The sequence below is a fragment of the Oncorhynchus keta genome, unplaced genomic scaffold (genome assembly GCF_023373465.1).
Source record: "Oncorhynchus keta strain PuntledgeMale-10-30-2019 unplaced genomic scaffold, Oket_V2 Un_contig_5575_pilon_pilon, whole genome shotgun sequence".
Classification (NCBI taxonomy): Eukaryota; Metazoa; Chordata; class Actinopteri; order Salmoniformes; family Salmonidae; genus Oncorhynchus; species Oncorhynchus keta.
Window position 1 is genome coordinate 92,501 of NW_026288376.1, and position 27,748 is coordinate 120,248.

Below are 27,748 nucleotides of genomic sequence, written 5' to 3' on the forward strand. Positions count from 1 at the left end.
TGTACTCTACGCTGTATCCTGTGTAGTCTACACTGTATCCTGTGTACTCTACGCTGTATCCTGTGTAGTCTACACTGTATCCTGTGTACTCTACACTGTATCCTGTGTACTCTACGCTGTATCCTGTGTACTCTACACTGTATCCTGTGTACTCTACGCTGTATCCTGTGTAGTCTACGCTGTATCCTGTGTACTCTACACTGTATCCTGTGTACTCTACGCTGTATCCTGTGTACTCTATGCTGTATCCTGTGTAGTCTACACTGTATCCTGTGTACTCTACACTGTATCCTGTGTACTCTATGCTGTATCCTGTGTAGTCTACACTGTATCCTGTGTACTCTACACTGTACCCTGTGTACTCTACGCTGTATCCTGTGTACTCTACACTGTATCCTGTGTACTCTACACTGTATCCTGTGTACTCTATGCTGTATCCTGTGTACTCTATGCTGTATCCTGTGTACTCTATGCTGTATCCTGTGTACTCTATGCTGTATCCTGTGTACTCTACACTGTATCCTGTGTACTCTATGCTGTATCCTGTGTACTCTACACTGTATCCTGTGTACTCTATGCTGTATCCTGTGTACTCTATGCTGTATCCTGTGTACTCTACACTGTATCCTGTGTACTCTATGCTGTATCCTGTGTACTCTATGCTGTATCCTGTGTACTCTACACTGTATCCTGTGTACTCTATGCTGTATCCTGTGTACTCTACGCTGTATCCTGTGTACTCTACACTGTATCCTGTGTACTCTATGCTGTATCCTGTGTACTCTACGCTGTATCCTGTGTACTCTACGCTGTATCCTGTGTACTCTACACTGTATCCTGTGTACTCTACGCTGTATCCTGTGTACTCTATGCTGTATCCTGTGTACTCTATGCTGTATCCTGTGTACTCTACACTGTATCCTGTGTACTCTATGCTGTATCCTGTGTACTCTACACTGTATCCTGTGTACTCTACACTGTATCCTGTGTACTCTACACTGTATCCTGTGTACTCTACACTGTATCCTGTGTACTCTACACTGTATCCTGTGTAGTCTACACTGTATCCTGTGTAGTCTACACTGTATCCTGTGTACTCTACGCTGTATCCTGTGTACTCTACACTGTATCCTGTGTAGTCTACACTGTATCCTGTGTACTCTACGCTGTATCCTGTGTAGTCTACACTGTATCCTGTGTACTCTACGCTGTATCCTGTGTAGTCTACGCTGTATCCTGTGTAGTCTACGCTGTATCCTGTGTACTCTACACTGTATCCTGTGTACTCTACACTGTATCCTGTGTACTCTACACTGTATCCTGTGTACTCTACGCTGTATCCTGTGTACTCTACACTGTATCCTGTGTACTCTACACTGTATCCTGTGTACTCTACACTGTATCCTGTGTACTCTACGCTGTATCCTGTGTACTCTATGCTGTATCCTGTGTACTCTACACTGTATCCTGTGTACTCTATGCTGTATCCTGTGTACTCTACACTGTATCCTGTGTACTCTACACTGTATCCTGTGTACTCTATGCTGTATCCTGTGTACTCTATGCTGTATCCTGTGTACTCTATGCTGTATCCTGTGTACTCTACACTGTATCCTGTGTACTCTACACTGTATCCTGTGTACTCTACACTGTATCCTGTGTACTCTATGCTGTATCCTGTGTAGTCTACACTGTATCCTGTGTACTCTACACTGTATCCTGTGTACTCTACACTGTATCCTGTGTACTCTACACTGTATCCTGTGTACTCTACACTGTATCCTGTGTAGTCTACACTGTATCCTGTGTACTCTACACTGTATCCTGTGTAGTCTACACTGTATCCTGTGTACTCTATGCTGTATCCTGTGTACTCTACGCTGTATCCTGTGTACTCTACACTGTATCCTGTGTACTCTACACTGTATCCTGTGTAGTCTACACTGTATCCTGTGTACTCTACACTGTATCCTGTGTACTCTACGCTGTATCCTGTGTAGTCTACACTGTATCCTGTGTACTCTATGCTGTATCCTGTGTACTCTACGCTGTATCCTGTGTAGTCTACACTGTACCCTGTGTACTCTACACTGTATCCTGTGTACTCTACGCTGTATCCTGTGTAGTCTACACTGTATCCTGTGTACTCTACACTGTATCCTGTGTACTCTACACTGTATCCTGTGTAGTCTACACTGTATCCTGTGTACTCTATGCTGTATCCTGTGTACTCTACGCTGTATCCTGTGTAGTCTACACTGTACCCTGTGTACTCTACACTGTATCCTGTGTAGTCTACACTGTACCCTGTGTACTCTACACTGTATCCTGTGTACTCTACACTGTATCCTGTGTACTCTACACTGTATCCTGTGTACTCTATGCTGTACCCTGTGTACTCTATGCTGTATCCTGTGTACTCTATGCTGTATCCTGTGTAGTCTACGCTGTATCCTGTGTACTCTATGCTGTATCCTGTGTACTCTATGCTGTATCCTGTGTACTCTACGCTGTATCCTGTGTACTCTACACTGTATCCTGTGTACTCTACACTGTATCCTGTGTACTCTACACTGTATCCTGTGTACTCTACGCTGTATCCTGTGTACTCTATGCTGTATCCTGTGTACTCTACACTGTATCCTGTGTACTCTACGCTGTATCCTGTGTACTCTACACTGTATCCTGTGTACTCTACACTGTATCCTGTGTACTCTACACTGTATCCTGTGTAGTCTACACTGTATCCTGTGCATATGACGAATAAACTTGGATTGGCTAGATGTGTTTATAGTGTCAGACACTAACTAGTCTTCCTCTGTACCTGACAGTAGATGTGTTTATAGTGTCAGACACTAACTAGTCTTCCTCTGTACCTGACAGTAGATGTGTTTATAGTGTCAGACACTAACTAGTCTTCCTCTGTACCTGACAGTAGATGTGTTTATAGTGTCAGACACTAACTAGTCTTCCTCTGTACCTGACAGTAGATGTGTGTATAGTGTCAGACACTAACTAGTCTTCCTCTGTACCTGACAGTAGATGTGTTTATAGTATCAGACACTAACTAGTCTTCCTCTGTACCTGACAGTAGATGTGTTTATAGTGTCAGACACTAACTAGTCTTCCTCTGTACCTGACAGTAGATGTGTTTATAGTGTCAGACACTAACTAGTCTTCCTCTGTACCTGACAGTAGATGTGTTTATAGTGTCAGACACTAACTAGTCTTCCTCTGTACCTGACAGTAGATGTGTTTATAGTGTCAGACACTAACTAGTCTTCCTCTGTACCTGACAGTAGATGTGTTTATAGTGTCAGACACTAACTAGTCTTCCTCTGTACCTGACAGTAGATGTGTTTATAGTGTCAGACACTAACTAGTCTTCCTCTGTACCTGACAGTAGATGTGTTTATAGTGTCAGACACTAACTAGTCTTCCTCTGTACCTGACAGTAGATGTGTTTATAGTATCAGACACTAACTAGTCTTCCTCTGTACCTGACAGTAGATGTGTGTATAGTGTCAGACACTAACTAGTCTTCCTCTGTACCTGACAGTAGATGTGTTTATAGTATCAGACACTAACTAGTCTTCCTCTGTACCTGACAGTAGATGTGTTTATAGTGTCAGACACTAACTAGTCTTCCTCTGTACCTGACAGTAGATGTGTTTATAGTGTCAGACACTAACTAGTCTTCCTCTGTACCTGACAGTAGATGTGTTTATAGTGTCAGACACTAACTAGTCTTCCTCTGTACCTGACAGTAGATGTGTTTATAGTGTCAGACACTAACTAGTCTTCCTCTGTACCTGACAGTAGATGTGTTTATAGTGTCAGACACTAACTAGTCTTCCTCTGTACCTGACAGTAGATGTGTTTATAGTGTCAGACACTAACTAGTCTTCCTCTGTACCTGACAGTAGATGTGTTTATAGTGTCAGACACTAACTAGTCTTCCTCTGTACCTGACAGTAGATGTGTTTATAGTGTCAGACACTAACTAGTCTTCCTCTGTACCTGACAGTAGATGTGTGTATAGTGTCAGACACTAACTAGTCTTCCTCTGTACCTGACAGTAGATGTGTTTATAGTATCAGACACTAACTAGTCTTCCTCTGTACCTGACAGTAGATGTGTTTATAGTGTCAGACACTAACTAGTCTTCCTCTGTACCTGACAGTAGATGTGTTTATAGTGTCAGACACTAACTAGTCTTCCACTGTACCTGACAGTAGATGTGTTTATAGTGTCAGACACTAACTAGTCTTCCTCTGTACCTGACAGTAGATGTGTTTATAGTGTCAGACACTAACTAGTCTTCCTCTGTACCTGACAGTAGATGTGTTTATAGTGTCAGACACTAACTAGTCTTCCTCTGTACCTGACAGTAGATGTGTTTATAGTGTCAGACACTAACTAGTCTTCCTCTGTACCTGACAGTAGATGTGTTTATAGTGTCAGACACTAACTAGTCTTCCTCTGTACCTGACAGTAATGTGTTTATAGTATCAGACACTAACTAGTCTTCCTCTGTACCTGACAGTAGATGTGTTTATAGTGTCAGACACTAACTAGTCTTCCTCTGTACCTGACAGTAGATGTGTTTATAGTGTCAGACACTAACTAGTCTTCCTCTGTACCTGACAGTAGATGTGTTTATAGTGTCAGACACTAACTAGTCTTCCTCTGTACCTGACAGTAGATGTGTTTATAGTATCAGACACTAACTAGTCTTCCTCTGTACCTGACAGTAGATGTGTTTATAGTGTCAGACACTAACTAGTCTTCCTCTGTACCTGACAGTAGATGTGTTTATAGTGTCAGACACTAACTAGTCTTCCTCTGTACCTGACAGTAGATGTGTTTATAGTGTCAGACACTAACTAGTCTTCCTCTGTACCTGACAGTAGATGTGTGTATAGTGTCAGACACTAACTAGTCTTCCTCTGTACCTGACAGTAGATGTGTTTATAGTGTCAGACACTAACTAGTCTTCCTCTGTACCTGACAGTAGATGTGTTTATAGTGTCAGACACTAACTAGTCTTCCTCTGTACCTGACAGTAGATGTGTTTATAGTGTCAGACACTAACTAGTCTTCCTCTGTACCTGACAGTAGATGTGTTTATAGTGTCAGACACTAACTAGTCTTCCTCTGTACCTGACAGTAGATGTGTTTATAGTGTCAGACACTAACTAGTCTTCCTCTGTACCTGACAGTAGATGTGTGTATTGTTTCATATCAGACACTAACTGTGTTCCCGTTCCTTCCCAGCTGTTCAACACCCAGGCTCAGAGCCTGCTCCTCATGACCTCTGTGGCCATGCCTGTGTTCAGCAAGAAGAAGGAGACGGTGAGTGGGGGTCTGGGCTGAGTCACAAAGTAGTCCACTATATAGGGAATAGGGCTCTGGTCTAAAGTAGTGCACTATATAGGGAATAGGGTTCCTTGTCTCTCTGTGTCTCTCTGTCTTTCTGCGCCCAGCTGTCTCATGGTCCTGTAGGCTAATGGACCCATCCTTGTCTCTCTGTGTCTCTCTGTCTTTCTGCATCCAGCTGTCTCATGGTCCTGTAGGCTAATGGACCCATCCTTGTCTCTCTGTGTCTCTCTGTCTTTCTGCATCCAGCTGTCTCATGGTCCTGTAGGCTAATGGACCCATCCTTGTCTCTCTGTGTCTCTCTGTCTTTCTGCGTCCAGCTGTCTCATGGTCCTGTAGGCTAAAGGACCCATCCTTGTCTCTCTGTGTCTCTCTGTCTTTCTGCATCCAGCTGTCTCATGGTCCTGTAGGCCAATGGACCCATCCTTGTCTCTCTGTGTCTCTCTGTCTTTCTGCATCCAGCTGTCTCATGGTCCTGTAGGCTAATGGATCCATCCTTGTCTCTCTGTGTCTCTCTGTCTTTCTGCATCCAGTTGTCTCATGGTCCTGTAGGCTACTGGACCCATCCTTGTCTCTCTGTGTCTCTCTGTCTTTCTGCGTCCAGCTGTCTCATGGTCCTGTAGGCTAATGGACCCATCCTTGTCTCTCTGTCTTTCTGCGTCCAGCTGTCTCATGGTCCTGTAGGCTAAAGGACCCATCCTTGTCTCTCTGTGTCTCTCTGTCTTTCTGCATCCAGCGTCTCATGGTCCTGTAGGCTAATGGACCCATTCTTGTCTCTCTGTGTCTCTGTCTTTCTGCGTTCAGTTGTCTCATGGTCCTGTAGGCTAATGGACCCATCCTTGTCTCTCTGTGTCTCTCTGTCTTTCTGCATCCAGCTGTCTCATGGTCCTGTAGGCTAATGGACCCATCCTTGTCTCTCTGTGTCTCTCTGTCTTTCTGCGTCCAGCTGTCTCATGGTCCTGTAGGCTAATGGACCCATCCTTGTCTCTCTGTCTTTCTGCGTCCAGCTGTCTCATGGTCCTGTAGGCTAATGGACCCATTCTTGTCTCTCTGTGTCTCTCTGTCTTTCTGCATCCAGCTGTCTCATGGTCCTGTAGGCTAATGGACCCATTCTTGTCTCTCTGTGTCTCTCTGTCTTTCTGCATCCAGCTGTCTCATGGTCCTGTAGGCTAATGGACCCATTCTTGTCTCTCTGTGTCTCTCTGTCTTTCTGCATCCAGCTGTCTCATGGTCCTGTAGGCTAATGGACCCATCCTTGTCTCTCTGTGTCTCTCTGTCTTTCTGCATCCAGCTGTCTCATGGTCCTGTAGGCTAATGGACCCATTCTTGTCTCTCTGTGTCTCTCTGTCTTTCTGCATCCAGCGTCTCATGGTCCTGTAGGCTAATGGACCCATTCTTGTCTCTCTGTGTCTCTGTCTTTCTGCGTTCAGTTGTCTCATGGTCCTGTAGGCTAATGGACCCATCCTTGTCTCTCTGTGTCTCTCTGTCTTTCTGCATCCAGCTGTCTCATGGTCCTGTAGGCTAATGGACCCATCCTTGTCTCTCTGTGTCTCTCTGTCTTTCTGCGTCCAGCTGTCTCATGGTCCTGTAGGCTAATGGACCCATCCTTGTCTCTCTGTCTTTCTGCATCCAGCTGTCTCATGGTCCTGTAGGCTAATGGACCCATTCTTGTCTCTCTGTGTCTCTCTGTCTTTCTGCATCCAGCTGTCTCATGGTCCTGTAGGCTAATGGACCCATTCTTGTCTCTCTGTGTCTCTCTGTCTTTCTGCATCCAGCTGTCTCATGGTCCTGTAGGCTAATGGACCCATTCTTGTCTCTCTGTGTCTCTCTGTCTTTCTGCATCCAGTTGTCTCATGGTCCTGTAGGCTAATGGACCCATTCTTGTCTCTCTGTGTCTCTCTGTCTTTCTGCATCCAGCTGTCTCATGGTATTCTGCTGGGGGTGGTGGGGACTGACGTCCCTCTGAGAGAACTGATGAGGCTGGTTCCGAGATACAAGGTACCAAACACCCTTCACCTCTATGGACAACACGTTCCTGTCGTCTTTGATGTCCGTCTATAGAGCTGTCTGCTCTGTACTGCACCTTAACGACTGTCTGACCTCTCTGACCCCTCTTTCATGAGATCCATGTCTCCCTGTGTGTCTCCTATAGCTGGGTGTCCATGGTTACGCCTTCCTCAACACCAACAACGGTTATATCCTCGCCCACCCTGCCCTCCGACCCCTGTATAAGGAGGGAAAGAAGCTGAAGCCAAAACCCAACTACAACAGTGTTGATCTGGCTGAGGTGGAGTGGGAGGACACGGATGAGACGGTGAGTAATCACACACACACACACACACACACACACACACACACACACACTCTCTCTCTCTCTCTCTCTCTCTCTCTCTCTCTCTCTCTCTCTCTCTCTCTCTCTCTCTCTCTCTCTCTCTCTCTCTCTCTCTCTCTCTCTCTCTCTCTCTCTCTCTCTCTCTCTCTCTTCCTCTCTTCCTCTCTTCCTCTCTTCCTCTCTCTCTCTCTTGTCTTATTCACAGCCACAGAAGACCGTCTCTGATTGTGGCCGTGTGTGTATTTTCCTTCCAGTTGAGAACTGCCATGGTAAAAGGAGAGACAGGTGCTCTGTCCTTAGACGTCAGAGCCACTGTAGAGAAAGGGGTAAGTTATTATTAACACAGCATAGTTATTAACACAGCATAGTTATTATTAACACAGTATAGTTACTAACACAGCAGTAGTCCCAGTACAAGGTGACATTACATAGTTATTACCACAGCAGTAGTCCCAGTACAAGGTGACATTACATAGTTACTAACACAGCAGTAGACCCAGTACAAGGTGACATTACATAGTTATTACCACAGCAGTAGACCCAGTACAAGGTGACATTACATAGTTACTAACACAGCAGTAGTCCCAGTACAAGGTGACATTACATAGTTATTACCACAGCAGTAGACCCAGTACAAGGTGACATTACATAGTTACTAACACAGCAGTAGTCCCAGTACAAGGTGACATTACATAGTTACTAACACAGCAGTAGTCCCAGTACAAGGTGACATTACATAGTTACTAACACAGCAGTAGTCCCAGTACAAGGTGACATTACATAGTTATTACCACAGCAGTAGTCCCAGTACAAGGTGACATTACATAGTTACTAACACAGCAGTAGTCCCAGTACAAGGTGACATTACATAGTTACTAACACAGCAGTAGTCCCAGTACAAGGTGACATTACATAGTTACTAACACAGCAGTAGTCCCAGTACAAGGTGACATTACATAGTTATTACCACAGCAGTAGTCCCAGTACAAGGTGACATTACATAGTTACTAACACAGCAGTAGTCCCAGTACAAGGTGACATTACATAGTTACTACCACAGCAGTAGTCCCAGTACAAGGTGACATTACATAGTTACTAACACAGCAGTAGACCCAGTACAAGGTGACATTACATAGTTACTAACACAGCAGTAGTCCCAGTACAAGGTGACATTACATAGTTACTAACACAGCAGTAGACCCAGTACAAGGTGACATTACATAGTTACTAACACAGCAGTAGTCCCAGTACAAGGTGACATTACATAGTTACTAACACAGCAGTAGTCCCAGTACAAGGTGACATTACATAGTTACTAACACAGCACTAGTCCCAGTACAAGGTGACATTACATAGTTACTAACACAGCATAGTTATTAACACAGCATAGTTATTAACACAGCATAGTTATTAACACAGCAGTAGTCCCAGTACAAGGTGACATTACATAGTTACTAACACAGCAGTAGTCCCAGTACAAGGTGACATTACATAGTTACTAACACAGCATAGTTATTAACACAGCATAGTTATTAACACAGCATAGTTATTAACACAGCAGTAGTCCCAGTACAAGGTGACATTACATAGTTACTACCACAGCAGTAGTCCCAGTACAAGGTGACATTACATAGTTACTAACACAGCATAGTTACTAACACAGCATAGTTATTAACACAGCATAGTTATTAACACAGCATAGTTATTATTAATATAGCAGTAGTCCCAGTACAAGGTGACATTACATAGTTACTACCACAGCAGTAGTCCCAGTACAAGGTGACATTACATAGTTATTACCACAGCAGTAGTCCCAGTACAAGGTGACATTACATAGTTACTACCACAGCAGTAGTCCCAGTACAAGGTGACATTACATAGTTACTAACACAGCAGTAGTCCCAGTACAAGGTGACATTACATAGTTACTACCACAGCAGTAGTCCCAGTACAAGGTGACATTACATAGTTACTAACACAGCAGTAGTCCCAGTACAAGGTGACATTACATAGAGCCGACTACCACCTTTAAGAGCTGTTTATTCCCCAACCAGAGGAGAGTCATGTTCCTGAAGAATGACTACTTCTACACAACCATCAACGAGACTCCGTTCAGGTTGGTCCAATCACCACGGACAACGTCACATTCTTCTTCTATGTAGACGTCTCATGAACAGTTATAATGTGGAGAAGAAACTATGGAAACCGTGTAATGGGTGTGTCTCTACAGTCTCGGCATGGTGCTGACCAGAGGGCACGGAGAATACATCTTCATTGGGAACGTGTCTGTTAGGGAAGGTAAGTCGTCTGTCTTGAACAACAAACACTGCAGTATAACTACTAAACCAGGGTGTTATAGCTTGTGTCCATCCACAGGCCTCTGCAGTTTAACTACTAAACCAGGGTGTTATAACTTGTCCATCCACAGGCCTCTGCAGTTTAACTACTAAACCAGGGTGTTATAACTTGTGTCCATCCACAGGCCTCTGCAGTATAACTACTAAACCAGGGTGTTATAACTTGTACATCCACAGGCCTCTGCAGTTTAACTACTAAACCAGGTTGTTATAACTTGTCCATCCACAGGCCTCTGCAGTATAACTACTAAACCAGGGTGTTATAACTTGTCCATCCACAGGCCTCTGCAGTATAACTACTAAACCAGGGTGTTATAACTTGTCCATCCACAGGCCTCTGCAGTATAACTACTAAACCAGGGTGTTATAACTTGTCCATCCACAGGCCTCTGCAGTATAACTACTAAACCAGGTTGTTATAACTTGTCCATCCACAGGCCTCTGCAGTTTAACTACTAAACCAGGGTGTTATAACTTGTCCATCCACAGGCCTCTGCAGTATAACTACTAAACCAGGGTGTTATAACTTGTCCATCCACAGGCCTCTGCAGTATAACTACTAAACCAGGTTGTTATAACTTGTCCATCCACAGGCCTCTGCAGTTTAACTACTAAACCAGGTTGTTATAACTTGTCCATCCACAGGCCTCTGTAGTTTAACTACTAAACCAGGGTGTTATAACTTGTACATCCACAGGCCTCTGCAGTATAACTACTAAACCAGGTTGTTATAACTTGTCCATCCACAGGCCTCTGCAGTATAACTACTAAACCAGGGTGTTTTCATCCACAGGCCTCTGCAGTATAACTACTAAACCAGGGTGTTATAACTTGTCCATCCACAGGCCTCTGCAGTTTAACTACTAAACCAGGGTGTTATAACTTGTCCATCCACAGGCCTCTGCAGTATAACTACTAAACCAGGGTGTTTTCATCCACAGGCCTCTGCAGTATAACTACTAAACCAGGGTGTTATAACTTGTCCATCCACAGGCCTCTGCAGTTTAACTACTAAACCAGGGTGTTATAACTTGTCCATCCACAGGCCTCTGCAGTATAACTACTAAACCAGGGTGTTTTCATCCACAAGCCTCTGCAGTATAACTACTAAACCAGGGTGTTATAACTTGTACATCCACAGGCCTCTGCAGTTTAACTACTAAACCAGGGTGTTATAACTTGTCCATCCACAGGCCTCTGCAGTATAACTACTAAACCAGGGTGTTTTCATCCACAGGTCTCAATGACCTGATGCAGCCAGATGTGTCCATCGCAAATGAGTGGTGAGTGTCTGACGAATCAGTTTCTCTCCCTCTTCTTTCACTCACCAGCAAGCTATGACCTGACTGGTACACTATTACTGGTGTGTGTGTGTGTGTGTGTGTGTGTGTGTGTGTGTGTGTGTGTGTGTGTGTGTGTGTGTGTGTGTGTGTGTGTGTGTGTGTGTGTGTCTCTGTCTCTGTCTCTGCAGGACCTACTGTGAGACAGACATTGACCCTCACCACCGCAAGCTGACCCAGCTCCAGGCTGTGTTTCGATACCTCACAGGGAAGGAACCTGATCTGGAGTGTGAGCCACCCACAGTACATTCAGATATTAACACGCCATTTCAGAAAAGAGCCTTAGATTGACCTTTAACAGGAATCTCATTCATGGTCTTTAGGTGATGAGGAACTGTTGAGACAGACTCTGTTTGATGCTGTGGTCACAGCCCCCATGGAGGCTTACTGGACAGCATTGATGCTCAACCCATCTGGGTAATTACCATGGATACTACAATACCACACTAGTACACTACTACACTACCACACCACTACACTACCACACTACTACACTACTATACTACTACACTACTATACTACTACACTACTACACTACTATACTACTATACTACTACACTACTATACTACTACACTACTATACTACTACACTACTACACTACTATACTACTACACTACTACACTACTATACTACTACACTACTATACTACTACACTACTATACTACTACACTACTACACTACTATACTACTACACTACTACACTACTATACTACTACACCACCACACCACTACACTACCATACTACTACACTACTATACAACTACACTACCACACTACTACACTACTATACTACTACACTACTACACTACTATACTACTACACTACCACGCCACTACACTACTATACTACTACACTACTATACTACTACACTACTACACTACCACACTACTACACTACTATACTACCACACTACTATACTACTACACTACTATACTACTACACTACTACACTAGCACACTACTACACTACCACTCTACTACACTACTATACTACTACACCACTACACTACTATACTACTACACTACTACACTACTATACTACTACACTACTACACAACTATACTACTACACTACCATACCACTACACTACTATACTACTACACCACTACACTACCACACTACTACACCACTATACTACTACACCACTATACTTCTACACTACTACACCACCACACTACTATACTACTACACTACTACACTACTATACTACCACACCACTACACTACAATGCTACTGTACTACTACACTGCTATACTACCACACCACTACACTACTACACGACTATACTACTACACTACTATACTACTACACCTCTACACAGTCACACGACTATACTACTACACTACTATACTACTACACTACTACACAGTCACACGACTATACTACTACACTACTATACTACTACACTACTACACAGTCACATGACTATACTACTACACTACCACACTACTACACTACGGTACTACTGTACTACTATACTACTACACTGCTACACTACCACACCACTACACTACTACACAACTATACTACTACACTACTATACTACTACACCACTATACTACTATACTACCACACCACTACACTACCACACTACCACACTACCATACTACTACACCACTATACTACTATATTACCACACCACTACAATACCACACCACTACACTACTACACTACCACACTCCCACACTACTACACTACACTTGCACAGTACCACCACTCTCTGTGGTCACATGGAGAGTCCTACCAGACAGACATTATGTTCAATCCATCTGGGTTAGTAACAGTGCTGTAACATACCATGCTACCATGCTGCCATACTACCATACTACCATACTACTATACTACTATACTACCACACTACCATACTACTATACTACTATACTACCACACTACCACACTACCATACTACCATACTACTATACTACTATACTACCACACTACCACACTACCATACTACTATACTCCATCTGGGTTGGTAACAGTGCTGTAACATACCATGCTACCATACTACCACACTACCATACTACCATACTACTATACTACCATACTACTATACTACCACACTACCACACTACCATACTACTATACTCCATCTGGGTTGGTAACAGTGCTGTAACATACCATACTACTATACTCCATCTGGGTTGGTAACAGTGCTGTAACATACCATACTACTATACTCCATCTGGGTTGGTAACAGTGCTGTAACATACCATACTACTATACTCCATCTGGGTTGGTAACAGTGCTGCAACATACCATACTACTATACTCCATCTGGGTTGGTAACAGTGCTGTAACATACCATACTACTACACTCCATCTGGGTTGGTAACAGTGCTGTAACATACCATACTACTATACTACTATACTCCGTCTGGGTTGGTAACAGTGCTGTAACATACCATACTACTATACTCCATCTGGGTTGGTAACAGTGCTGCAACATACCATACTACTATACTCCATCTGGGTTGGTAACAGTGCTGTAACATACCATACTACTATACTACTATACTCCATCTGGGTTGGTAACAGTGCTGTAACATACCATACTACTATACTCCATCTGGGTTGGTAACAGTGCTGCAACATACCATACTACTATACTCCATCTGGGTTGGTAACAGTGCTGTAACATACCATACTACTATACTACTATACTCCATCTGGGTTGGTAACAGTGCTGTAACATACCATACTACTATACTCCATCTGGGTTGGTAACAGTGCTGTAACATACCATACTACTATACTCCATCTGGGTTGGTAACAGTGCTGCAACATACCATACTACTATACTCCATCTGGGTTGGTAACAGTGCTGTAACATACCATACTACTACACTCCATCTGGGTTGGAAACAGTGCTGTAACATACCATACTACCATACTACTATACTCCATCTGGGTTGGTAACAGTGCTGTAACATACCATACTACTATACTCCATCTGGGTTGGTAACAGTGCTGTAACATACCATACTACCATACTCCATCTGGGTTGGTAACAGTGCTGTAACATACCATACTACTATACTCCATCTGGGTTGGTAACAGTGCTGTAACATACCATACTACCATACTCCATCTGGGTTGGTAACAGTGCTGTAACATACCATACTACTATACTCCATCTGGGTTGGTAACAGTGCTGTAACATACCATACTACTATACTCCATCTGGGTTGGTAACAGTGCTGTAACATACCATACTACTATACTACTATACTCCGTCTGGGTTGGTAACAGTGCTGTAACATACCACACTACTATACTCCATCTGGGTTGGTAACAGTGCTGTAACATACCATACTACCATACTACTATACTCCATCTGGGTTGGTAACAGTGCTGCAACATACCATACTACTATACTCCATCTGGGTTGGTAACAGTGCTGTAACATACCACACTACTGTACTCCATCTGGGTTGGTAACAGTGCTGTAACATACTATACTACTATACTCCATCTGGGTTGGTAACAGTGCTGTAACATACCATACTACTATACTACTATACTCCATCTGGGTTGGTAACAGTGCTGTAACATACCATACTACTATACTCCATCTGGGTTGGTAACAGTGCTGCAACATACCATACTACTATACTCCATCTGGGTTGGTAACAGTGCTGCAACATACCATACTACTACACTCCATCTGGGTTGGTAACAGTGCTGTAACATACCATACTACTATACTACTATACTCCATCTGGGTTGGTAACAGTGCTGTAACATACCATACTACCATACTGCATCTGGGTTGGTAACAGTGCTGCAACATACCATACTACTATACTCCATCTGGGTTGGTAACAGTGCTGTAACATACCATACTACTATACTCCATCTGGGTTGGTAACAGTGCTGTAACATACCATACCACTATACTCCATCTGGGTTGGTAACAGTGCTGTAACATACCATACTACCATACTACTATACTCCATCTGGGTTGGTAACAGTGCTGCAACATACCATACTACTATACTACTATACTACTATACTCCATCTGGGTTGGTAACAGTGCTGTAACATACCATACTACTATACTACTATACTCCATCTGGGTTGGTAACAGTGCTGCAACATACCATACTACTATACTCCATCTGGGTTGGTAACAGTGCTGTAACATACCATACTACTATACTACTATACTCCGTCTGGGTTGGTAACAGTGCTGTAACATACCATACTACTATACTCCATCTGGGTTGGTAACAGTGCTGTAACATACCATACTACTATACTCCATCTGGGTTGGTAACAGTGCTGTAACATACTATACTACCATACTACTATACTCCATCTGGGTTGGTAACAGTGCTGTAACATACCATACTACCATACTACTATACTCCATCTGGGTTGGTAACAGTGCTGTAACATACCATACTACTATACTCCATCTGGGTTGGTAACAGTGCTGTAACATACCATACTACTATACTCCATCTGGGTTGGTAACAGTGCTGTAACATACCATACTACTATACTACTATACTCCATCTGGGTTGGTAACAGTGCTGTAACATACCATACTACTATACTCCATCTGGGTTGGTAACAGTGCTGTAACATACCATACTACTATACTCCATCTGGGTTGGTAACAGTGCTGTAACATACCATACTACTATACTCCATCTGGGTTGGTAACAGTGCTGTAACATACCATACTACTATACTCCATCTGGGTTGGTAACAGTGCTGTAACATACCATACTACCATACTACTATACTCCATCTGGGTTGGTAACAGTGCTGCAACATACTATACTACTATACTCCATCTGGGTTGGTAACAGTGCTGTAACATACCATACTACCATACTGCATCTGGGTTGGTAACAGTGCTGTAACATACCATACTACTATACTCCATCTGGGTTGGTAACAGTGCTGTAACATACCATACTACTATACTACCACACTACCATACTACTATACTCCATCTGGGTTGGTAACAGTGCTGTAACATACTATACTACCATACTACTATACTCCATCTGGGTTGGTAACAGTGCTGTAACATACCATACTACCATACTACTATACTCCATCTGGGTTGGTAACAGTGCTGTAACATACCATACTACTATACTCCATCTGGGTTGGTAACAGTGCTGTAACATACCATACTACTATACTCCATCTGGGTTGGTAACAGTGCTGTAACATACCATACTACTATACTACTATACTCCATCTGGGTTGGTAACAGTGCTGTAACATACCATGCTGCCAATATATCCCATATTTATGATCTGTTGATAAATGTTCTCCTTCCTTGTTTAGATTTGAATGTATGTCTGGTTATCAGCTGTAGTGTTTACCACCCGTCCTTGTCTCTCCTCTGTGTGTTCAGTATGGACGAGGGGGTGGAGACTGCGTTCCTGGGCACCCGGTCTGGTCTGATGAGGGTCACCAGATACGTGGGCATTGAGAAACGCGTTGCCAAGTAAGTCAGGCCTACAGTACTGAAACACACTGGGTTACCTACAGTACTGAAACACACTGGGTTACCTACAGTACTGAAACACACTGGGTTACCTACAGTACTGAAACACACTGGGTTACCTACAGTACTGAAACACACTGGGTTACCTACAGTACTGAAACACACTGGGTTACCTACAGTACTGAAACACACTGGGTTGTCATCTGTTGTTTTACTGGGTTGTCTCTGCTGTACATAGGTGGCTACATTTATTGTGAGTGAGTGAGTGAGTGAGTGAGTGAGTGAGTGAGTGAGTGAGTGAGTGAGTGAGTGAGTGAGTGAGTTGGTGAGTGGATGAGTGAGTTGGTGGGTGGATGAGTCCTTTCTACAGTATAACAGTCAGAAGATACCATGACTGTAGCAAGATGGCTATAAACCCATACCTGCCAAAAGGAGATTTACTGTTATTCAGTCTGTCTGTAGAAACTGACTAGTCTGTCTATAGCCTACTCTACTCTCAGAGAGACTCTTATCTCTCCAGTAACTGTCCTTGTTCGGGCTCTTCAGGACTCTGCCCTGGCAGTGCCCTCTTGCCAGGCAGGGTTTAGGCTCAGAGTGACTAACACCGCAACATAATCCCACTAGCTATCAGTCATCTGATTGCTTCCGTTACTCATTGTGTAATTCTCCTCTGTGAGGGAGAGTTTTGGGCCAGCAGCTCTTTGTTGACCTTAACAGGTGTATGTCTAGAGTGTCTACAGGGTCCATTAGGAGGCTCTGTGTTTGATGGGTCTGAAGATATCAGTCTGGAGACTGACTGAGTCCCAGACGCTACCCCATTCCATATGGGCAGTACTTTAGACCGGGCCCTATGGACTCTGGTTTAGAGGTAGTGTATTATGTAGGCCCTATGGACTCTGGTTTAGAGGTAGTGTATTATATAGGCCCTATGGACTCTGGTTTAGAGGTAGTGTATTATATAGGCCCTATGGACTCTGGTTTAGAGGTAGTAGTGTATTATATAGGCCCTATGGACTCTGGTTTAGAGGTAGTGTATTATATAGGCCCTATGGACTCTGGTTTAGAGGTAGTGTATTATATAGGCCCTATGGACTCTGGTTTAGAGGTAGTGTATTATGTAGGCCCTATGGACTCTGGTTTAGAGGTAGTGTATTATATAGGCCCTATGGACTCTGGTTTAGAGGTAGTGTATTATATAGGCCCTATGGACTCTGGTTTAGAGGTAGTGTATTATGTAGGCCCTATGGACTCTGGTTTAGAGGTAGTGTATTATATAGGCCCTATGGACTCTGGTTTAGAGGTAGTGTATTATATAGGCCCTATGGACTCTGGTTTAGAGGTAGTGTATTATGTAGGCCCTATGGACTCTGGTTTAGAGGTAGTGTATTATATAGGCCCTATGGACTCTGGTTTAGAGGTAGTGTATTATATAGGCCCTATGGACTCTGGTTTAGAGGTAGTGTATTATGTAGGCCCTATGGACTCTGGTTTAGAGGTAGTGTATTATATAGGCCCTATGGACTCTGGTTTAGAGGTAGTGTATTATATAGGCCCTATGGACTCTGGTTTAGAGGTAGTGTATTATATAGGCCCTATGGACTCTGGTTTAGAGGTAGTGTATTATGTAGGCCCTATGGACTCTGGTTTAGAGGTAGTGTATTATATAGGCCCTATGGACTCTGGTTTAGAGGTAGTGTATTATATAGGCCCTATGGACTCTGGTTTAGAGGTAGTGTATTATATAGGCCCTATGGACTCTGGTTTAGAGGTAGTGTATTATATAGGCCCTATGGACTCTGGTTTAGAGGTAGTGTATTATATAGGCCCTATGGACTCTGGTTTAGAGGTAGTGTATTATATAGGCCCTATGGACTCTGGTTTAGAGGTAGTGTATTATATAGGCCCTATGGACTCTGGTTTAGAGGTAGTGTATTATATAGGCCCTATGGACTCTGGTTAAGAGGTAGTGTATTATAAAGGGATTAGATTACCTATACCTGGATTACCTATAGTCCCTTGAATTGATATGACCTATAGCCCATTGAATTGATATGACCTATAACCCCTTGAATTGATATGACCTATAACCCCTTGAATTGATATTACCTTCAGAAATATGCTCCTGTGGACTTTCATCGCCCTCTAGTGGGTGATGAAGGTACTGCCGGCTCCACTGGCGGTTGGTGGAACCTTAATTTGGGAGGACAGGCTTGTGGTACTGGCTGGAGCGACATTAGTGGAATGGTATCACATATATCAATCACATGGTTTCCATGTGTTTGAGGCCATTCCATTCGCTCCGTTCCAGCCATTATTATGAGCCGTCCTCCCCCTCTCAGCAGCCTCCTCTGGTCAGGGCATCTAGGTTGTTCAATACAGTAGAGATGGAGAGTGGGGTAAGATGAGACATTCTTTACATTCAGCATCACTCTGTCATAGGAAATAAAGTGACAGTAAACATGACAGTTGTGAAAACATATCTTGTCTACAGGACAGGGTAAGTTAAGCCACCTTCACATGTCTGGACGGAATATTACCACTACCATTTTAAAACCATGTCCTATCTTTATTTCTTAAACACAGTTCGTCACAATTGTTTTTTTTGGGGGGGTCTTTTTATGGATCTTTTAACACAGGTTTCATATCTAACAAACACTTTGTGATTTTTAATCACTTTTAACATAGGCCCTGTTGTTACCTCATATCCCAGAGACAGTACCTTGCATTACGCCTGGGAAGAAAACACTTCCATTTGATCAATTTACCTCATGGCCATTGGCTTAATTTACCTCATGGCCATTGGCTCAATTTACCACATGGATCAATTTACCTCATGGCCATTGGCTCAATTTACCTCATGGCCATTGGCTCAATTTACCTCATGGCCATTGGCTCAATTTACCTCATGGCCATTGGCTTAATTTACCTCATGGCCATTGGCTCAATTTACCACATGGATCAATTTACCTCATGGCCATTGGCTCAATTTACCTCATGGCCATTGGCTTAATTTACCTCATGGCCATTGGCTTAATTTACCTCATGGCCATTGGCTTAATTTACCTCATGGCCATTGGCTCAATTTACCCCAAGGCAGACATTTAGACTATATTAGCCCACACAGCTACAGCTATAATGATGACCTTTCATGCCAGGTTCAGGACGTCATTTTGAAGTTTATATAGACCCCAACTGATGTATAGAACAATCCTAAAACTATGTACTTAGTTTTAGATACAAGCATTATGAAACCTACTGTATAACAACACATTCATTTGACTTGGGGAAAGTCTGGGTTTTGACCGACTGTAACTTCCTTACCCCTTTTTCCATGTGGTTTCTTCCTTCACTGACTCCATGAAATGAACACCTCTTCCTAAATATTTGGTAAAATGATTCATGTGGTGTGTTGTTTCCTAGAAACAAGGGTGGCTCATTTTACCCCTTTGGTTCAATTTACCCCTTTGGCTCAATTTACCCCTTTGGCTCATTTTACCCCTTTGGCTCAATTTACCCCTTTGGCTCAATTTACCCCTTTGGCTCAATTTACCCCTTTGGCTCAATTTACCCCTTTGGCTCAATTTACCCCTTTGGCTCAATTTACCCCTTTGGCTCAATTTACCCCTTTGGCTCATTTTACCCCTTTGGCTCAATTTACCCCTTTGGCTCAATTTACCCCTTTGGCTCAATTTACCCCTTTGGCTCAATTTACCCCTTTGGCTCATTTTACCCCTTTGACTCAATTTTACCCCTTTGGCTCATTTTTCCCCTTTGGCTCCTTTTACCCCTTTGACTCAATTTTACCCCTTTGGCTCATTTTTCCACTTTGGCTCCTTTTACCCCTTTGGCTCAATTTACCCCTTTGGTTCAATTTACCCCTTTGGCTCAATTTACCCCTTTGGCTCATTTTACCCCTTTGGTTCAATTTACCCCTTTGGCTCCTTTTACCCCTTTGGCTCAATTTACCCCTTTGGCTCAATTTACCCCTTTGGCTCAATTTACCCCTTTGGCTCAATTTACCCCTTTGGCTCAATTTACCCCTTTGGCTCAATTTACCCCTTTGGTTCAATTTACCCCTTTGGCTCAATTCATCCCACTCTCCCCTCTACACACTGCTTCAACAACACGTTCTTCTGACATGGTTGCTTTCTGAATCTGGCTAACTCTCTGTATCTTACCATGTACCCCTGAGCCCTTCTTGTGACCTGTGACCCTCCCAACTCCTGTGTTTCCAGACCAAAGGTCTTCTCCAAGTCAGTACATGACAGAAAATGACCTGATTTTGGTTCATTTTGGTCTTAAAGGTTTATTTTCGTTGCAAAAAGCAAGCTTCAATGGACCGGCTTCTGCATCTCTATCCCTTGCAGAAGCAAAGCTTTTAACTAGGACCAAGACAGTAGATTATAATCCTGTAGATCCTATCCCAGCAATAATGCCTTGCATTACACACAGCAAGAAAACCCTTCAATTTGCTCAATTTGCCATTGGCTCAACCATAATGATGACCTTTCATGCCAGGTTTAGGACCTCATATTGAAGTTTATATAGACCCCAACTGATGTATAGAACAATCCTAAAACTATGTACTTTGGTTTAGTTAAAGCTTTTAACTAGTACTGAGACCGCAGATTATAATCCTGTAGGTAATTTTAACTAGGACCAAGACAGTAGATTATAATCCTGTAGGTCATTTTAACTAGGACCAAGACAGTAGATTATAATCCTGTAGGTCATTTTAACTAGGACCAAGACAGTAGATTATAATCCTGTAGGTAATTTTAACTAGGACCAAGACAGTAGATTATAATCCTGTAGGTAATTTTAACTAGGACCAAGACAGTAGATTATAATCCTGTAGGTCATTTTAACTAGGACCAAGACAGTAGATTATAATCCTGTAGGTCATTTTAACTAGGACCAAGACAGTAGATTATAATCCTGTAGATCCCAGCCTCTCTTCCTCGCTCTGCACTGGCTTCTTGCTTTACAATTGATTTCATCATTTTGGCAACACTTTAAGCTTTCATTAAAAAGCCTTTTAAATGCTTATAGATGTTTACAAATGCTCATGAATGTATTTTTTAAATATTTGATTGATTACTTAAATCAATAAATAATAATTGTATCGGTGTTACACCCAATTCTGACCCCTCACAGGAAATTCCTGTCTCCGTCGGACAAGGAGAACATCTTTACGATGGACCACTTCCCCGTGTGGTATCGCCGCGCTGCAGAGTACCCCGCCGGCAAGTTCCTGTACTACATCCCCAAAGAGGACACCAGAGGTAGGGACTACTTTCTCTCTGCTCCACCACACACTGTTGTGATTGTCTTGTAACAGTACAATAACCACCTTATTAATACCCATATGGAGTCTGGGACAACAACTGAACAGTTACACCAGGAGTAGGAACTACTTTCTACTTTCAGAGGTAGGAACTACTTTCTACTTTCAGAGGTAGGAACTACTTTCTACTTTCAGAGGTAGGAACTACTTTCTACTTTCAGAGGTAGGGACTACTTTTCTCTCTGTTCTCCCACTCTGTCGCCAGGGCAAGTTGGCCAGTTAATCAATAAATCCCATTAAGCGAAGACTTTTATCCAAAAGGATGAAAGCGCTATGCTCTACCAACTGAGCTACAGAGGATCAATAGCTGTCAGGTTTGTGATTGTCTTGTCAAAGTACAATAACCACCTAATACAATGTCCTTGTGGAGTTTAAATAAACTGAATAGTAACACCAAAGGTAGGGACTACTTTCTCTCTGCTCCCACGCAGATACAGTCGCCATGGCAACCCCCTGCCTAGCAACCGCCAGCAGCGACAGACAGCGAGCCCCTTTATCTAGGCAGTGTCCCGAGTGGCACCCTATTCCCTATGTAGTGCACTACTTTTGTCCAGGGTTCACAGAGACCCATAGGGAATAGGGTAGCATTTGGGATCCATATTTACTCTCTGAACATTATTCACCAGCTACCTTAGTGGCTGTGGTGAATTTCCATTTTTATAAACCCAGACACGATCAATAGCTTTCCTGTTTGTGATTGTCTTGTAACAGAACAATAAGCACCTAATACAGATAGACAGTCTGGGACTAAAGCACAACATTACAGGGAGATTTAACATCTCTTCTGTCTGGTGCGGCGACAGGGTGTATGTGTAGGTTGATCACAGCCCGAATCACCATCATCACATGTAAATCCTTCTTTGTGAAAGTATCGGTTGGGCATCTTAGTATGTTGGTAGGACATTACTCATGGTATGAGGGTATAAACAGTCAACTCTATGAAAGTACTTTAACGTGGTGGTCTCTGCCGTGTCCCTGTGAGGCCTCTGAAAGAGTCCTGGTCTGGTGTTCCCATCAGATGTGTTCAGGGACCATAATGTCCCCCAGTGTAGTGGTGTGATGTGGTGGCCTCTGAAATGGTCCTGGTCTGGTGTCCCCATCAGATGTGTTCAGGAACTATGAGGAGGACCACAGCGCCACCTCCAGCCCGGATGACCTTGAGCAGGAGGACGAGGAGGGTATTTCAATTAAACAGCCCGTCTCGACCTGGCTCCCCTACCGGCATGTCTCACAGTCCCTTCTCTCTCTTTCTCCTTTTTCTCTCTCTCTCGGCTTCTACATGTCTTTACCTCTCTCCATCTCTCTGTCTCGATCCCAAACACTATCTCTCTCCTACTCTCTCTCTTTCTCTCTCTTTCTGTCTCTCTATTTATCTCTATCCAATCATCTGCCCCTTCCTCTGTCTCTCTTTCTCTCTACTCCAATCATCTTCTCCTTCTCTCTCTCTGTCTCTCTCTCTATTTCTCTTTCTCTCTCTCTCTCTCTCTCCTCTGTCTCTGTCTCTCTCTGTCTATCTATCTCTCTCTCTCTCTCTCTCTCCCTCTCTCTTCTCTCTCCCTCTGTCTCTCTCTCTCTCTCAATCTCTCTCTCTCTCTCTCTCTCTCTCTCTCTCTCTCTCTCTCTCTCTCTCTCTCTCTCTCTCTCTCTCTCTGCATGAGTCCTCTACATTGTGTAGGCTGTAGTGTCACTGCTAGTAGCAGAGCTGAACTGCATGGTCTTGTTGTAAAGTCAGTAATATAGCTCTCCATATTTTCTCCTGACGTCTATGGGATGATGAATGTGGGTGGGGGAGGGCACGGGGAGTCAAGGAGGAGATGAAGGACATTTCATTATGTGTCTCTAAGTACATCGCTTAGAGTATGAATTTACCATTTCATCTAGTAGACAGGCAGACAGACACTTGTGTCAAACAGTGGGTTGTCTCTGCTGTAAGCAGGCCTGGGGAGCCTTAACATTCAACCATGTAGTGTCTGTCTGTCTCTACTGACATCCCTGCAGCTCAATGCCTGATATCAATCCCCCTGGGGAGACAGTACAGACGGACGGATGGGCAGACAGACAGACGGGTGGGCAGACAAACAGACAGACAGATAGATGGGCAGACAGATAGACGGGCAGGTAGACGGATGGGCAGACAAACAGACAGACAGATAGATGGGCAGACAGATAGACGGGCAGGCAGACAGACGGGCAGGCAGACAGATAGACGGGCAGGCAGACAGATAGAAGGGCAGACAGACAGACGGGCAGGCAGGCAGGCAGGCAGGGCAGGCAGGCAGGCAGGCAGACAGACAGACAGACAGACAGACAGACAGACAGACAGACAGACAGGCAGACAGACAGACGGGCAGACAGACAGACAGGCAGGCAGACAGACAGACGGGCAGACAGACAGACAGACGGGCAGGCAGACAGATAGACGGGCAGGCAGACAGATAGACGGGCAGGCAGACAGACATAGCCTTGTAACCAGGGAAACCAGGCATGACACCCTCTTCATTTACAAATGCAAGCAGTTAACACAGCACCTCTACCCCACAGGAGGTTGGTGGCACCTTAATTGGGGAGGACAGGCTCGTGGTAATGGCTGGAGTGGAATCAGTGGAATGGTATCAAATACATCGTTTCCGTGGTTTCCAAGTGTTTAATAACATTCCATTCGCTCCGTTCCAGCCTTTATTATGAGCCGTCCTCCCCTCAGCAGCCTCCACTGATCCACACACACACACACACACACACACACACACACACACACACACACACACACACACACACACACACACACACACACACACACACACACACAAAACAAATATGACACGCTAGCATTTAATGTACATTGTAAATATTGATTGTAAATAGATGGCTCAGAGCTATTTGGTTGAGTTTCATTGTTCACAACAATATCGCTGATGAATACTAATGAATAGGTCACACACACACACACACACACACACACACACACACACACACACACACACACACACACACACACACACACACACACACACACACACACACACACACACACACACACACACACACACACAATGAGTCATCAGTCACAGAGTCATTCATTGAGGCTAATTAGATTTACTCACATTGTTTGTATCACGGTAATACAGTGTAATTTCCCTGACAGTGAATGGATAGATTGCATGAGTGAGTGTTGCCATTGTTGCATCCCAAATACCATCCTATACCCTTTACAGTGCACTACTGTGGACCGGGGCTCATAGGGAATAAGGTGCCATGGGTCGCACACCATGTTACATTGAATTGCATGACATTAACGTGGCATTTATGCAGAGTTCATAAATGATCTGCCTGTTTGAATCATGTAGTGTAAAGCCCGGCCTGCTGTAATGGATGGAGGGCCTCAGACACACAGGTTTGAATGTCTGGCTGTTTGAATCATTTAGTGTAAAGCCCGGCCTCCTGTAATGGATGGAGGGCCTCAGACACACAGGTTTGAATGTCTGGCTGTTTCTTAACGTGGTTCTGGGGACCCAAAGGTCTGCACGGTTTAGTACTGACGCATGTTATTCACACCTAATCAGGTAAAAATAAAATCAACAAATAGTTTTGTCGCTATCCGAAAGCGTTGCTATCAAGTCCTTGACTGACTGATTAGTTGTATCAGCCAGGTATGTGCTGGGCAGGAGCTAAACCCTGCACCCTTTTGGTCCCCATGTTCACCATGTACAAACCCTCTGGAGCTCTGTGTTGGGGTTCTGAGAGCTGTCTCTATTTCTATATCAGATGCGTCAGGAAGGATGGTGATCTCCACCACAGCTGTGACTGTCACCGTGGGCAAGAAGACTGCAGTGGCAGGAGGTAGGAACAATTACCTCTTTTACATCTCTCCCTCTTCGCTCTCTTGCTCTCTCCCTCGCTCTCGTTCTCTGTGTCTCTCGCTCTCTCCCTCGCTCTCTTGTTCTCTCTGTCTCTCTCGCTCTCTTGTTCTCTCGCTCTCTCCCTCGCTCTCTTGTTCTCTCTGTCTCTCTCGCTCTCTCCCTCGCTCTCTTGTTCTCTCTGTCTCTCTCGCTCTCTTGTTCTCTCTGTCTCTCTCGCTCTCTTGTTCTCTTGTTCTCTCTGTCTCTCTGTTCCCTTGTTCTCTCGCTCTCTTGCTCCCTCGCTCTCTTGTTTTCTCGCTCTCTTGTTTTCTCGCTCTCTTGTTCTCTCGCTCTCTTGCTCTCTTGTTCTCTTGCTCTCTCGCTCTCTTGCTGTTCTCTCGCTCTCTTGCTCCCTCGCTCTCTTGTTCTCTCGCTCTCTTGTTCTCTCGCTCTCTTGTTCTCTCGCTCTCTTGCTCCCTCGCTCTCTTGTTCTCTCGCTCTCTTGCTCCCTCGCTCTCTCTGTCTCTCTCTTGCTCTCTCCCTCACTCTCGTTCTCTGTGTCTCTCCCTCACTCCCTCGCTCTCTTGTTCTCTCTGTCTCTCTCTTGCTCTCTCCCTCGCTCTCGTTCTCTGTGTCTCTCCCTCACTCCTTCGCTCTCTTGTTCTGTCTGTCTCTCTCTTGCTCTCTGCCTCGCTCTCGTTCTCTGTGTCTCTCCCTCACTCCCTCGCTCTCTTGTTCTCTCTGTCTCTCCCTCGCTCCCTTGCTCTCTTGTGCCTTCGCTCTCTTGTTCTCTCGCTCTCTTGCTCCCTCTCTCTCTCTTGCTCTCTCCCTCGCTCTCGTTCTCTGTGTCTCTCCCTCGCTCTCTTGTTCTCTCTGTCTCTCTCTTGCTCTCTCCCTCGCTCTCGTTCTCTGTGTCTCTCCCTCACTCCCTCGCTCTCTTGTTCTCTCTGTCTCTCCCTCGCTCCCTTGCTCTCTTGTTCTCTCTCTCTCTTGCTTTCTTTCTTTCTTTCAAGCTGCTTTTGGTATCTGTTGGGCAATGATTGACAACCATTCATGCTGGCTGTTGTGGTTGTGGATAGGACCACCTATAGACGGAGATTTTATCTCTCTGAGTAGTGTCTCTACTACTAAAGGTTGTCATTAATATGTCTCTCTGAGTAGTGTCTCTACAACTAAAGGTGGTCATTAATATGTCTCTCTGAGTAGTGTCTCTACAACTAAAGGTTGTCATTAATATGTCTCTCTGAGTAGTGTCTCTACTACTAAAGGTTGTCATTAATATGTCTCTCTGAGTAGTGTCTCTACTACTAAAGGTGGTCATTAATATGTATCTCTGAGTAGTGTCTCTACTACTAAAGGTTGTCATTAATATGTCTCTCTGAGTAGTGTCTCTACTACTAAAGGTTGTCATTAATATGTCTCTCTGAGTAGTGTCTCTACTACTAAAGGTTGTCATTAATATGTCTCTCTGAGTAGTGTCTCTACTACTAAAGGTTGTCATTAATATGTCTCTCTGAGTAGTGTCTCTACTACTAAAGGTTGTCATTAATATGTCTCTCTGAGTAGTGTCTCTACTACTAAAGGTTGTCATTAATATGTCTCTCTGAGTAGTGTCTCTACTACTAAAGGTTGTCATTAATATGTCTCTCTGAGTAGTGTCTCTACTACTAAAGGTGGTCATTAA

At 43.9% G+C, this 27,748-nt stretch overlaps 1 protein-coding gene across 1 annotated transcript in view; it reads left to right on the forward strand.

The window, feature by feature from the left end:
- LOC127925440 (voltage-dependent calcium channel subunit alpha-2/delta-4-like) overlaps positions 1–27,253 on the forward strand; it is a 68,384-nt gene extending 41,131 nt beyond the window's left edge. The window contains exons 10-23 of the mRNA XM_052510311.1: positions 5,278–5,355; positions 7,297–7,377; positions 7,532–7,693; positions 7,966–8,037; positions 9,766–9,827; positions 9,942–10,009; positions 11,306–11,351; positions 11,540–11,637; positions 11,732–11,825; positions 16,789–16,881; positions 21,117–21,134; positions 22,039–22,166; positions 25,991–26,065; positions 27,243–27,253. Coding sequence (XP_052366271.1) covers positions 5,278–5,355; positions 7,297–7,377; positions 7,532–7,693; positions 7,966–8,037; positions 9,766–9,827; positions 9,942–10,009; positions 11,306–11,351; positions 11,540–11,637; positions 11,732–11,825; positions 16,789–16,881; positions 21,117–21,134; positions 22,039–22,166; positions 25,991–26,065; positions 27,243–27,253 — 1,086 coding nt within the window. The remainder of the gene's footprint in view (positions 1–5,277; positions 5,356–7,296; positions 7,378–7,531; positions 7,694–7,965; positions 8,038–9,765; positions 9,828–9,941; positions 10,010–11,305; positions 11,352–11,539; positions 11,638–11,731; positions 11,826–16,788; positions 16,882–21,116; positions 21,135–22,038; positions 22,167–25,990; positions 26,066–27,242) is intronic.
- The last annotated feature ends 495 nt before the right edge of the window (positions 27,254–27,748 follow it).